The following is a 12,805-nucleotide window of genomic DNA, read 5'->3' as shown; positions in this document are numbered from 1 at the left end:
CCACTACAATTTTGGGATGCACCTAGTAGCATGACATTTATTAGGAATAAAGACTTCTGAGTTGCGGTGCATTGGTGCGTGCGGGGGTCATTGTGTTACCGCTATGCGGTATCTAGTTTGATTCATGAATGACTGAAACAATAACTCAGATGAATTTAAACAAAAGGTAACTGTGACAGATGGTTATTTCTCATTTTGTTTCATGTCGACTGAAAATGTTTGACCTGCTTGTTAAAGAACAACAGGAGCCTCACAACAAAACACAAGTCATCAGCTGTGGTTAAAAAAACAACAACTATATTTTAAATAAAAACATGTTATAAAGCACTTCCTGTTTGAGAAATCACTCTTTCACAAGTCAAAGGAACAAAAACTCTCGACCATATCTGCACCATAGCCGTTTGGAATAATATTCACAGATCCGGTGACAGCTATACGACCCTGCCTGAAACCAGTTGCTAATCGCTACAGAGGACAGAGACAGAAACTCAGTCCTGTGCCCACGTTTTGCCTTTTCCGTCTCATTATYGTCAGCAACTGTATGAATGAAAGGCGGCGCGCGCTCCCCGCTGAAACCAAGCAGCAGCTACTTTTGTTCAAGTCGGCGTTCGTCTCACAAGATTAAGCCATGCTAAAAACAGGTAGCATAGCAAAAACACACACGTCTGCGACAAACTAAACCATATTATCATCAATAAGGAAATGTGTGCCTTTTTCTTACCGTGTAAAGCCCAATTCTGCACAAGGCGAGGGAGAGCTGCATGTGCTCCGACATTGTGCTCAACAACAAGCGTTACCCCCAGCAACCGGCAACCCAAGCCTTGGGAGTGAGTGAATGGATGGATGGAGGATCAGGWGCAGCTGAGCACAACAACATGTAAGCAGCCCTTCACTGTGGAACAGGCAGTCTGTAGCCTCCTCCCGACCCTCCTTTCATGACATTAACAGGAGCGATTTGAAAAGAGTGCAGATGAGGAGGATCTCCTGCTTTATGGCCATTCATAGAAAAATAAAAAAACTATTACCACAAGGATCAACAGAGAGACACGAGCTTAAGATTAAGGGGATCTCTCTGTCTCTCTCTCTCTCTCCACAGAGATTAGGGGCTAGTAACAACTACAGATCCAGAATAAGACTGCAAATTGGATTAGTCACCATTACGCACCCACACACAACGTGCACACTGTACGCACGGCTTTAGCAGGTATGACAACTATTGCTTTCTGCGTGGAGGAGGATGAAAAGATTGACCGCCCGGGCTCACGGCGGTCATGAGGGTTTCAGCAAAAACGGCGTGGGACGTTTTGTCGGACGGCTTCCCGAGAACTGTGAGTCACRTTCGAATTAGCTTGTTTGTCGTCCCAGCCGTCTAGCAATAGCTGCTCTCACCACCTGCTGACATAAAGCAGTTATACAACGTMCAGCTGATTCATAAAAGCGTTAACAGCCGACTACATTAGCGACGAATAACCTTTAAACCGCACAGATTTGACTGCAATAAACATCTGAAAAGATGCAATCACAACACAGCATGCAGAACTTAAAACAGGGTTATTAAGCTTTTTTTAATATCTCTACAAACGTTATTTAGTCACACTTGAAGAAAAAGAGAAATACACAATTTAAGGAAAGTTGGTTGCATTAAATACACAAGAGATAAAATACAAAAAAGCAGCATAACTTCCTGATGAACCCGACTTCTTCGTCTTGGTTGTGATCTTACAACCTGATTTGATTATACTAAAGGATGCTCCATCTGATCAGCAGGTGACCAGAATCTAACAACTTCCAGGTTGATCARGTGCTGGCAGGTCCAAAACCAAGTTAGCTGATTTACAAGTGAACAACATGAAGGCTTCATGCATTCAGCTAATCTTACATTTCTGATGTTTTATTCAGACTAATGAAAGCATTGCGCTTGTAGGTTCAGTACAGTTGTGGTTATATTGGCAAAAAATGTATCATGATTACTGTAATAGTGGCATTTAGCCAATAACCATTAATATGGCAATAGGGCTGCGCGGTACATGCGGTRGACGGTAGAAACTGAATGAAGTTGGCCTACGGTAGAAATTTACCCTCTACCGTCCTATCGTCATTACGTCATCGCACCTGTGTGAACAGGGCTCCGAGTGCAGAGACAACTGAGCAGGAGTTTGAAACATAATGAAGAAATTCTAGTGTTTTAAAACACGTACAGGGAGGATAAATCCTCAAAATTTCMTCCTCCCGCTGTAGAAAAGTTACGTACGTCGTGTCGCGGGATCATTTCCTCCCTCTCCTCTCCCCCGCTGCACGTCGCGCAGAGCGAAGCTTTAACAACTGTAGTTTTTCACACCCAAWTGTCGGAGAAAAAAACGTGTTTTTTATGTATTGTTACCCACAGAGATTTATTTTTAAAAAAAGACGTGGACGTTCGTTCAGTCGTAAATCCATCTTGCTAATGTAAAGTCGGMTTCTGCTCTGATGATGAAGATGAGCGCACAGCAGAGCAGCAGCTGATAAGTTCAGCAGGCGGAAGCTCATTGTATGGCAGGCAGATATTAAAGCAAAAATGTTGGGTTTAATTAAGATTACAGTTTTCTGCAAAAAAAGTGCTCTAAAAATTACATTATCTTAACTTTTTATGATAATTCTCTACCGCGATATAGACCRTTACCRTGAAGGGTTTCAATTTATACCGTGATATGAATTTGAGGTCATACCGCCCAGCCCTATATGGCAATTAATAGATGATATCGCAAAGGACTGCTTGCAATGCAATAATTGTTAACTAATATATTTGAAGAGTTTTSAAGTTGTATTCTTCATGCTAAAATGCAATATTTAGCCAGTARGGTASAGATTCACAGCAGCAAAAGCTCWCACCAGACACAAATGACATTGCCAAATATGCTAAAGGTCACATAGAGTAGGAAGTACAGATTAGAAATGGAGGAAAGAAAAAAAAAAGATATCACATCTGATATCGCCATCGCAATACTTACAAATATTCTCTCCATCGCAAGATTTTCTAACATCGTGCAGCCCTAACGTTGTGGCCTTAGTCAGCATTTTCTGGCCGTCCTCGTACTCTAGTTCAGTGGTTCCCAAACTTTTTATCTTCTGACCCACAAAATATCCATGGCAAAAACTTGTGACCCCAAATATTACTGGTCTGAGTACGTGAACTTTGTTAATAACCCTAAAAACACAGGCTTTTTGAAAATCTAAACAGCTTGTACACAAATATAAATACTTATCTATACTTATTTTGTGTTTTTGTAAAATTATAGGGAAAATATTACACCAGCAATTATTTTATTACCCTTAAAATTGATTTCTGGAGATTATCCAAAGTGCTTCATGACCCATAATTGGGTCCCAAGCCCAACTTTGGGAACCAAAGTGCAGTGGTTCCCAAACGTTTCAGCTTTTGACCCACAAAATAACAGTAGCAGAGACCTGTGCCCCCAACTATTTTTGTATGATAAACATTTGTATCGGGTCAACAAAACATGGGCATAGTAACAATATTTTTATACTACATTTATCCATTTTAAATACACTAACCTCACTCCTTTGTAACAACTAAGACAAAAATGTAATTAATTCAGAAAATATTTTCAGGACCCCACCTTGATGTTTCGGGACCCCACTTTGGGTCCCGACCCCAACTTTGGGAAACACTGCTCTAGTTTATATCAGTGTTTCAGGTGATTAAAAAAGTTTGTGGAGTTTGCAGTAGCCGTCTGGCACTGGGCTCACACGCGTGCCTTATAATGATGGTGTGTCATCAAATTGCACTAATTGCAGTAATTGCAAACTGGCATACAATGATTAATTGCACATGATACAATTTTTCCCAACCCCAAAGCTCAGTCACACACACTAGCATAGCATGTGTTCAATATGGAAGCTGCTACTTTGAGAGGAAGGCCTAAATCTGGTAAACAGTGAGATGTAAAAGTAGAGAAAGAGCTCTACTGCCATGTAAAACTTATTTATACTGATTGAACTAAGCAACAAGGATTTTGCACTGAGCCGAGCAAAGTACAACTTTTAACAAGTTTTTGTGATGCGCCGTTGTCAAAGTTTCTCTTTGAAAGGGACTGCTCTATAAAATTTTAAGTTTGCGTAAAATCATAATAGTTGTTACTTCAAGGTATTCTGAAATTCATTCCAAAGATTACATACATTCCTAAAGTACCCAAATATTTCAGATAATGAATTAGTCATATAAAGCACCTTTTGTCCACACAATTTTTACTGTAGTATTAAAATACTGTATCACTCCCTTTTAAAATAAAAAAGGCACTTGTGAAAAATTTAGGTTACAGTGTTTTTTAACCATTTCCAAGCTTCTTGGGTTCGAAACCTAAAACATTTGACTAATTTCATTAACCTCTCTACATTACTGGAGACAAAAATCTTAAACACCTCAACATCTAAATCAAACCAACAACGATGATGATGGAGAAGCAGCTCCTCGTCTAAAATTAAAATAAACTGAAGTAAAGAAGGAGAGAAAAGTAATAAAAAGTAAGCATTATTTCATGATTTCTTGTCAATAAATCAACAAAAACTCTAAATACATGTACTCATTCATGATTATAGCATTAGCATGCTCCATTACTTTTAACAGTAACACGGATGTAAACCCAGCCAAGAGATATTCAATCATTACTGGTCTCAATGCACACAAGAGAATCACCACTTTGGACTTAACAGCAGAGACAACAACAAACTGACAGGATTATTGCAAGTTAAAACTTAGCTTCAAGAATGAAGCTGTACTGGGACTGATTATTATAGTGAGAGGTTTATGACACAAACGTAAAATAAGGAGGGGGRAAAAAATGAAGAAACTCTGCGCAACACTACCAAAGTCAACATTTCTCAATCCAAGTTGGACTAGAATAAAAGTTTCTTTCACCAATGGATAACGTAAATGATTACACTAATATTTATCCATCAATAAAAAGCACACACATTGCTGAAATACTTTATCTGCATACAACAGGTCATTTTATGTTTGTCAGGAAAGAATCTGTTTGAATCTCAAGAGTACCAGCAGGGTGTGTGGCAGTATCAAAAGACCCATCCTGCAGGAAAAGTGATGTCAACTTTGTTTGCATTAGCTATGAAGTTAATTTATAAGTTTTGTGGAGCACCTACCATTAGCGCTTTTTCCATTGTGTTATGCCTATGAAATGTAAATCTGCTATGGTCTGTGTGCACTTAGACAAAGCCAAAACATATGCAGGCTTTTTTTTTTGTTTGTTTTTGTAAATAAAAAAATGTATACGCTTCGACAAATGTGACCCACAAGCTTCAGTGCAAAAAAGTAATAGTTTTCAGTCAATTTTTCTCATATTTAAGATTGGCATGAAAAATATAGTCCATAAAGACACCATTTAGTGAATCCGGTAACTAAAATAGCATATAATCTTCCTAAATTAAAGGTTTTCTAACAGGTACATCTTTAGAAATAATCCTTTGTCTTCTACCGCTTTATAATTTCCTTTGAAATTGACCAATTTTGTCTGCCATTTACTGCAAAGCCAGGAAATCCCTTTGTAGGATTAGCATATTGTGAAGCTTAGGGAGTCGCTTTTTTAATATAGGGCTGGCCTTCCAGTTGGCATCATTTTAGACCAAAAACAGTTTACAAACCAGCACTACTGTAAACAAAGCTAGCTTGTTGCCAGGCCAGTTTGATCAAAACAACTTTAATTCTGCAGGAAATAAACTGTAACAGTTGCAATTAGAAGTGTATATTAACTAACTGAATGGCAACTGAATAACGCCCCTTTCTGTTAAAGTATGTCTTTTTTTTTATCAATTTCCTTCATGGTAAGGTGAAATATTTTTTCAAACAGGATGCCTTTTCATTCACAGTAAATCTGCCGTTTTAAGGTTTTATTGGCAAATGTTTAATCAGAAAGTCTTTCTGTTATTCATTACCTAGTCATAACTCGTGTTATTTATTCACCTGGTTCTCAAAAAAGCAGCAAGTGAAAGTCAAAATAGGTTAGAGGTTTTGCGGTCACACCAACGACAACACAAACAATTCAACAACTAACTGTAAAAGCTGGCAAATGTTTAACAATGAGCCTCATCAAACCAAATAAAAACAGGCAACATCTCGTAAATGCACGGAAATAAACTTGCCGTGATTACGTAAACTTCCTTCTTTCTGGAATTCTTTATTTTATAGMGGTAATGTAATTACATTTTACTTTACTCTGTGTTTTTCAGCTGTTTATTTATCCTGACCTGAGCTTGACCCAGATCAGTAAAGGTGTGGAGCACATATCAGGTTTTCCTGTTATTACCACGCCTCGAGGCCGATGTCTGACAACTGCTGCCTGTCACTGAATCTTTCACAAATTCAACACATCGGCCTTCTGGTTCAGTCAATTTGGTCTGTTTGTACTTTAAGTAGGGCTGGGCAATTATTATATGACAATATGCATTGTCATAGAAGTGATTAGTATGGAAAATTTGYCCAAYAGAAAGTTAATAATTTCAMTGAAAATCCAATCTGATCCAAAMCCGCACAGCATTCTGGGGGATGTAGTCAGAGGAAAGGCTTTAGCCACCACCTCTCGTGGTCCAGCTAAGGTTGTTGGCATCAAATAACTCTCACTCTTTGGTAATCTAGCAACAACCTGTTGAGTAACATGTAGCAGTTTCATGTTTCACCACTGTGCCTCCTTCCTGCTGAAAAATAAATAASAACAACCTKGAGTGAAAGAAGAAAATGAGTGCAACAGCTCCAGAGGAAATTGTGGATGAAAGAGGAAAGATCAGGTCACCAGTTCGGCAGTATTAATAAAMCTTATTCCTCCTGGTCCTTATTTCAAACAGGTAAAACAAAACAAAAACGATCAGTAATTATCAATATCAACTGATATTCACTTAAGACACATTTTTCAGCCATATCGCCCAGCCCTAACTTATTTTAAGAACCGATATCGATAACTTTCTCCTTCTGACGGCCGATAACCGATAATAACCGATAACATGCCAGTAGATAATACTAGTCCAAAAATGGGTAAGATCATAACATAAATAAAAAAGACTTTAAAAAAATGACACAAAATTATATTATTTGAAATAAACTCTTAGCAAACAAAACAATTTCTCAAATGGCCATTTTTTAAATAAGGTACATTAATTATATAAAAAAAGACCTTTAACACTGATCTCAGTCAGATTCAAACAAAAGAAAAATGTCCTTCCACAAGTTCAAAACAGACCATTCACTAACACAAGTTATCGTGCATCCCTAACTGTGTCATTGAATGAGGTAGGCAAGTATAAGCCTTGGCTTCAGCCTACTCCGTTTTTGGTAAATTATTGATTTGTAATTATAAAATTGTTTCACTTTGTTTTATTTTTCTTGTAGTGTAAATTTAACTAAAATAAATCTACATCCAATTCAATCCAATGTTAAGAATGACTCTCAGCTACCACACCAAGTTTAGCTCACTATCTGTAAAACTGACAAACCCATTTTTGTGTTGGCTAAGGTGCATTAGCTGTGGTGGTCATATTGGTATAGATGTTGTAGATGTACAGCCAATGATTACCTTCAAAGAGTTTACTGAAATCTGTCCAGTGGTTTATGAGATATTATGCCAACACTGCAGACACAACACAGAGACGCAGACAAAATAAAAAAAAACATCACTGCTATTGGTGGAGTCCAGCTTTGTTTCTGCTCACAAAATGTCTAGCTCCAATGTCAGCCTTAAGTCTCAAACAGGTTAGGTCTCAAGAGAGTCAGTTGCGTAATTTTTATAAGACAGTCCTGGGGGTAACAGCCAGAACCAAATTCTCTCTGTGCTGCAGGTTTTTGGTCTTTTTTTTWACTTAATGTTGACCTTGCAGACATAAAGTCCCTTAAACATGCTCCACCTCCCAGTTGAAAGAGAATCCGAYGTAGATCAGAGCTCAGCTAACTGTCATAAGTTACACCACAGTTATTACCCAGTGATGTGCRATAATAGCCTACAGTCATTCCAGACACATTCCAGCTGCTTTTCTGAGACAAAACCAAATCCAAGGCCTCAGCTAAAATCAATAGAAAGGACACAAGTCTTGGATGATTCATTTAAAACTAAAACGTTCCCTCTGATTTACTGAAAGGGACATACCGTAGYTGTGGCCCAAGCTTTGCACCACATCTCAAGTGTTGCGCAGCAGGAAAGGAGGCCCGGCACCTACTGAGTGCCTGACCCCAGAGGAAAGCCAAGCACTCTGCTCCAACTCTCCACAGAAGTACAGCTGTGTTTTCCCCCACACAAAACCATCGCAGAAAATCTCAAACCGAAACTGTACTGGGTARCAAAACACGCAAAGAGCTTAAATACGCTTAAAACCACGTCTAAAGTCTTACTAAAACATTAACAGGAAGTTATAGAGTTTAGAGAAAATAAACTCATGAACATCACCCTGTCCATGCGGCACATCATAATAAGCCAGTTTTAGCTGAATATTCAGCACTGGCCAACATGATCAGATATGGYCCTTTTTTTTAAAAATGACCASAACAAAGCTGCCAGAAACCCATTAGTTTGTCTGAATATTATGTTAACAATATTTTAAAAGGTATCAGAGCTTACTTCCATTAAATTAGTTAAACCTTGGATCTGTCTTGACTCAGTCCTTAGTAAACTGGAGAGAAGTAAAGGCGGGTAAAAATGTGCACCTGAAAACAGCGCTCTGATTGGCCCATCAATCTGACCTGAGCAAAAGGCATTAAAGCTGCAGTACAGACAGAAGACAACAAAAGTTGCATTAGCTAGGCTCACTACAAGCATCGAGATGTCTCATTCAAAGTCAAAATATGGAAAATATATTTCTAAATTTGACATTTTTAATGTGAATAATTTTTTTTCCCACTTTGCTGAAAGTGAATAATAAAATTATTATTGGGATACGACACAAAACAAAAAGAAAAAAAAACAGTAACGATTTGACTTGTGTTATCTTTTACAAGTTTTATAGAAAATTTAAAGAACCAGGAAGTAAAGACGAGAGTAGCTTCAATGCTAACCAAGCAAAAACCTGTGAGATACACTCAAACCAGCAGTATTTTATAACTTTGGCCTACTTGCAACTGAAGCTGAATGGCCCTGCTTTAACGTCAACAATTTTCCACTCACAGTTAACAGAGTTTATAATAACTCGTTAACTATGAACGTCTCACTTTTGTGCCCAAGCAGGAGTGGCTGCTCTGCAGGAACAGCCCTGACATACATTCAGCACTGCGCTTCTGGTCCCAGTTACCAGACAGGACTTTGGTCATTCTGACTCGAAACGTCCAAGACAAGGCCAAAGTTCAAGGTTCAGTTCTGGTCTCACATCTTGGGAGGGCCATTTATAAACAAGCTGATACCACAGGGTGGGCTGTCACTCTGTCCCCATTGTGTGGTGACAGCACAATGTGTGCGTACACATTTAAAGTCTGGCTTAAGAAATTCCCAGGGAAAGCGTTCACTTCCTCTCTCTATTGTTGCTGTTGTTTCAGCAGCACCCAGCCTATCTGCACAATGTGGGCAAAGGCCCAACAAACTGGGATCTGCAGGCCTAAAGCTGGTACAAAGACTGAGATGTTGTAATAAAAACCATTCAGAGGAATCATGTTCCAAACCACAGTGAAGACAACCACACTAACCAGAGGTCTGCAACCTGTTTGATTCAAAGAGTTGTTTTTAACCATCTCTTCTAATTAAAATCTAATAAAACCAGAAAACCTGCCTGAATATTAGCCTTAAAATATTTAACGTCAAGACCAAACAGTTCCCACGTTTCATAATTGTAGAAAATAAGTAAAACTCAATGAAAGATGAATAAAAAATTAATTTGTTCTCCAGTGTCCTAAACGTTAGTCTAATGTAGGGATGCACTGATGTGAAAATTTCAGCCGATATCGATATCCGATATATTTATTGCTGTTATGGCCGATAACCGATTTACACAAACACACAAATTAAATTATACATATACACACAAACTCACTTGGGTCTTTTATTGATACCGTAAATAAATGACCAGACCTCTGACATGGCTCTCTGTTTCAGTTATTCCTGGCTGCACAGCATCAATATCACTATTATGATCAAACAGATGCCGATCAACCAACCATCTCCTCTCCCAAAACARAAACACAAAGATAAAAAGTGGGAAATCAATATCRGACGTTAATATCGGCCCAGTTTTACATATCAGACCGATACCAATATTATAAAAAATGACCAATATCGGCCGATACCGATATCAATACCAATATATCGTGCATCCCTAGTCTAATGGTGAAGCACTTTACTGGTTATTTAGGACCTAAATATCTTCACATAAACAACCACAATCTTGATTTTCTTYAACTGCTTTAAGTTATATAAATGGCACAGATATCGACATCCAATATTATATTGGTGTTATGGCCGATAACCGATATTTACCGATATTACACAAACATACAAATTTATAGACATACACGCACAAAACACACTTGTCTTTTTTCAATACCATAAAAAAATGACCACATGGCTCTCTACTTGACTTATTCCTGACTGCGCAGCATCACTATCATGACCAAACAGATACTGCTCAAACCAACCATTTACCCTCCCAAAACAAAAACACAAAAGCTAAAAATTGGAAAATTAATATCGGATGTTAAAATCGGCCAAGTTTTACTTATTGGACCAATACAGTATTCTAAAAAAATGACCAATATCGGCCATTACCGAAGTTATTAATATCGATATATCGTGCATCCCTAGAAAGTCTTTGTTAGAATAACTTGCCGTATTTTAATGCCTTTAAATTTTGTAAGTTCCAATATGAGTGCAAAACCACCTTTATGCTTTAACAGCAATTTGTCTCAAGTCCATTCTGTGTTCGAAAGTTGTCTAAACAAAGAAAGGAGTGACATGATTAGATCAATAATAAATAAAAAAATTAAATGTGTTTTAAATGTTTAATGATCCTTCTGGTACAGATACACTGAGCATTTACAGTCTAATTTAATGTTTAAAAGTTGAGTTCCCACAAGCAGCCCCATATTGTTAAYAGTGTCATTTTGTAGCAGAAAGTCCCATTTTCCTGTTGTCGCCATCATTTWAAAAATGACAGGTTCAAGCCATTGTACAAACTACAATGAGTCTTTTCAGAGGAGCTGAAGAACCACATGTTGTAGACACTAATCCAACACGTCTCCTCACCAGCACTTCTCAGCAGAGACATTTGGAAAGTTATCGTGTTTTTAATGTAAACATTAGTTCTGGGTCAACTACTTAGATCTACAGGTTTTTCATCAGAAAACAACTAACACTGAGCACACCTAAACCAAACTGTTGACAGCCACAGACTAGTTTTGACAGTATTGCTGCAGACTGCTAAAAAAGGCTGGGGCTATTTGATCGTTTAACCAAAACCAGTAGTATTTGTATTGGTTTACTCACCAGATAATCCATGTACTCTCTGACCAGTCACAGCAGCACGACCTGGCTTTCTAGAAATCACGTTTTTTCTGCTTCAGTGACTCCAATTGTTTGTGAATTATTTTGTTTAGCACACGTCGCTTTGTATTCTCCGCCTTCCGGCAGCCAACCAGAAACAGAAAGATAAAAAGAAAACAATCGTTCGTGGCTTTTAAAATCGGGTAAATTCGCCGTTTTCTTCSCTTACAAGCGAAGTTCCATCACAGCGACGATTCGGCTTCCTTACAGAGAAGACAATGCGGCGTTTGGGTGCTCTTTTCTTGGTTGACCAGCTCGTCTTCCACCGGCTGCCCTCCAGCTTTTTTTTTTTTTTTTTTATCACAGTATCAGTGTTTGGTTGAGGAAACTAAACGAAGGCTTTGACGTGACGTCACCGTACGTCGCTTTGCGCACGCATCGGGGTCACGTGATCAAACATATGTTTGGTATTTTCATCACAAACCAGTCGGTCCTCTAAAATTTTATTTGAACAGCCTTCAAAATCTAATCCGCTAACTTCTTTTTTTTTTTCAGAGTTAGAATCTGGATGTTTTAGTTTTAGTTTGTTAGTTTGTTAAAGAAGCTAAAACATAGCTGCTAAACTAAGACAAGCAGCAAATGTCTAAAATATGCAAAATGCTAGTGAAAYGATAAAAGTAGCTAAACGGAGCATATTGATATTCAGATGCTAAATCAGCAAAGCAAGCTGAAAGTAGCCAAACTAGCTAAAAACAGAAAGTGTTAGCTAAAAGTAGAAAAGGTTAGCTGAAATCTGCAGAAGACTAGATTTAAAAAAGTAGAAGAACTGTAGCTAAATACTACAAGTCGAAAAAGGCTRGTTTAAAGTAGCATAAAAGTAGCTGGAAGCTAAAGGTAGCAACCAAAAGTAAATTGTGCTTTTTTTAAAGCAGCTAAAATGGCTAAAGGCTATAAAAATCAAAACAATCGTATTAAACTGTAAGAGAGACAACAGGCACTGCTGGAATTTAATTTAAAAAACTAATAAAATAATTATAACAACAGCTAAAAGCTTAAAATAGCAAAAACCTTTTAAGCAGACTGAAGTAGCTAATAGTAGAAAAATGCCAATAAAGCATTCAAAGTTTAGCTAAACTAAGGTAGCATAACAGTAGCTAAAAATTAGCAAAGAGCTAGAAAATTCTAGCTTAGAGCAGAATAATGTTAGCTAAAAACGGCTAGGTGAACATAAAGTGGCAAAACAGTAGCTAAAAACTAAAAGTAGTAAAGAATTTGCATTATAAGAAAAACAAAGCAAGTGCTGAATTCAAAAAGAACAGGAACTGGAGAGATTTTATTAGATTATATAT

General features: G+C 37.7%; 1 protein-coding gene across 4 annotated transcripts in view; it reads right to left on the bottom strand.

Moving 5' to 3' along the window:
- The window catches only part of LOC106519899 (ADP-ribosylation factor-like protein 15), a 129,262-nt gene extending 117,442 nt beyond the window's left edge, over positions 1 to 11,820 (bottom strand). The window contains exons 1-2 of one of the 4 annotated variants that reach the window (XM_014011755.1): positions 11,686 to 11,820; positions 11,460 to 11,593 (exon numbers count right to left, since the gene is read on the bottom strand). In XM_014011755.1, the coding sequence (XP_013867209.1) occupies positions 11,460 to 11,471 (12 nt within the window). In that variant the 5' untranslated portion in view covers positions 11,472 to 11,593; positions 11,686 to 11,820. Of the gene's footprint in view, positions 1 to 721; positions 817 to 11,459 lie in introns of those variants that run through there. The other 3 variants (XM_014011756.1, XM_014011754.1, XM_014011752.1) reach the window with 3 other exon arrangements.
- Positions 11,821 to 12,805: the final 985 nt, after the last annotated feature.

Source organism: Austrofundulus limnaeus, unplaced genomic scaffold (genome assembly GCF_001266775.1).
Source record: "Austrofundulus limnaeus strain Quisiro unplaced genomic scaffold, Austrofundulus_limnaeus-1.0 Scaffold84, whole genome shotgun sequence".
Lineage (NCBI taxonomy): Eukaryota > Metazoa > Chordata > Actinopteri > Cyprinodontiformes > Rivulidae > Austrofundulus > Austrofundulus limnaeus.
This window is presented reverse-complemented; position numbering and strand designations above follow the sequence as displayed.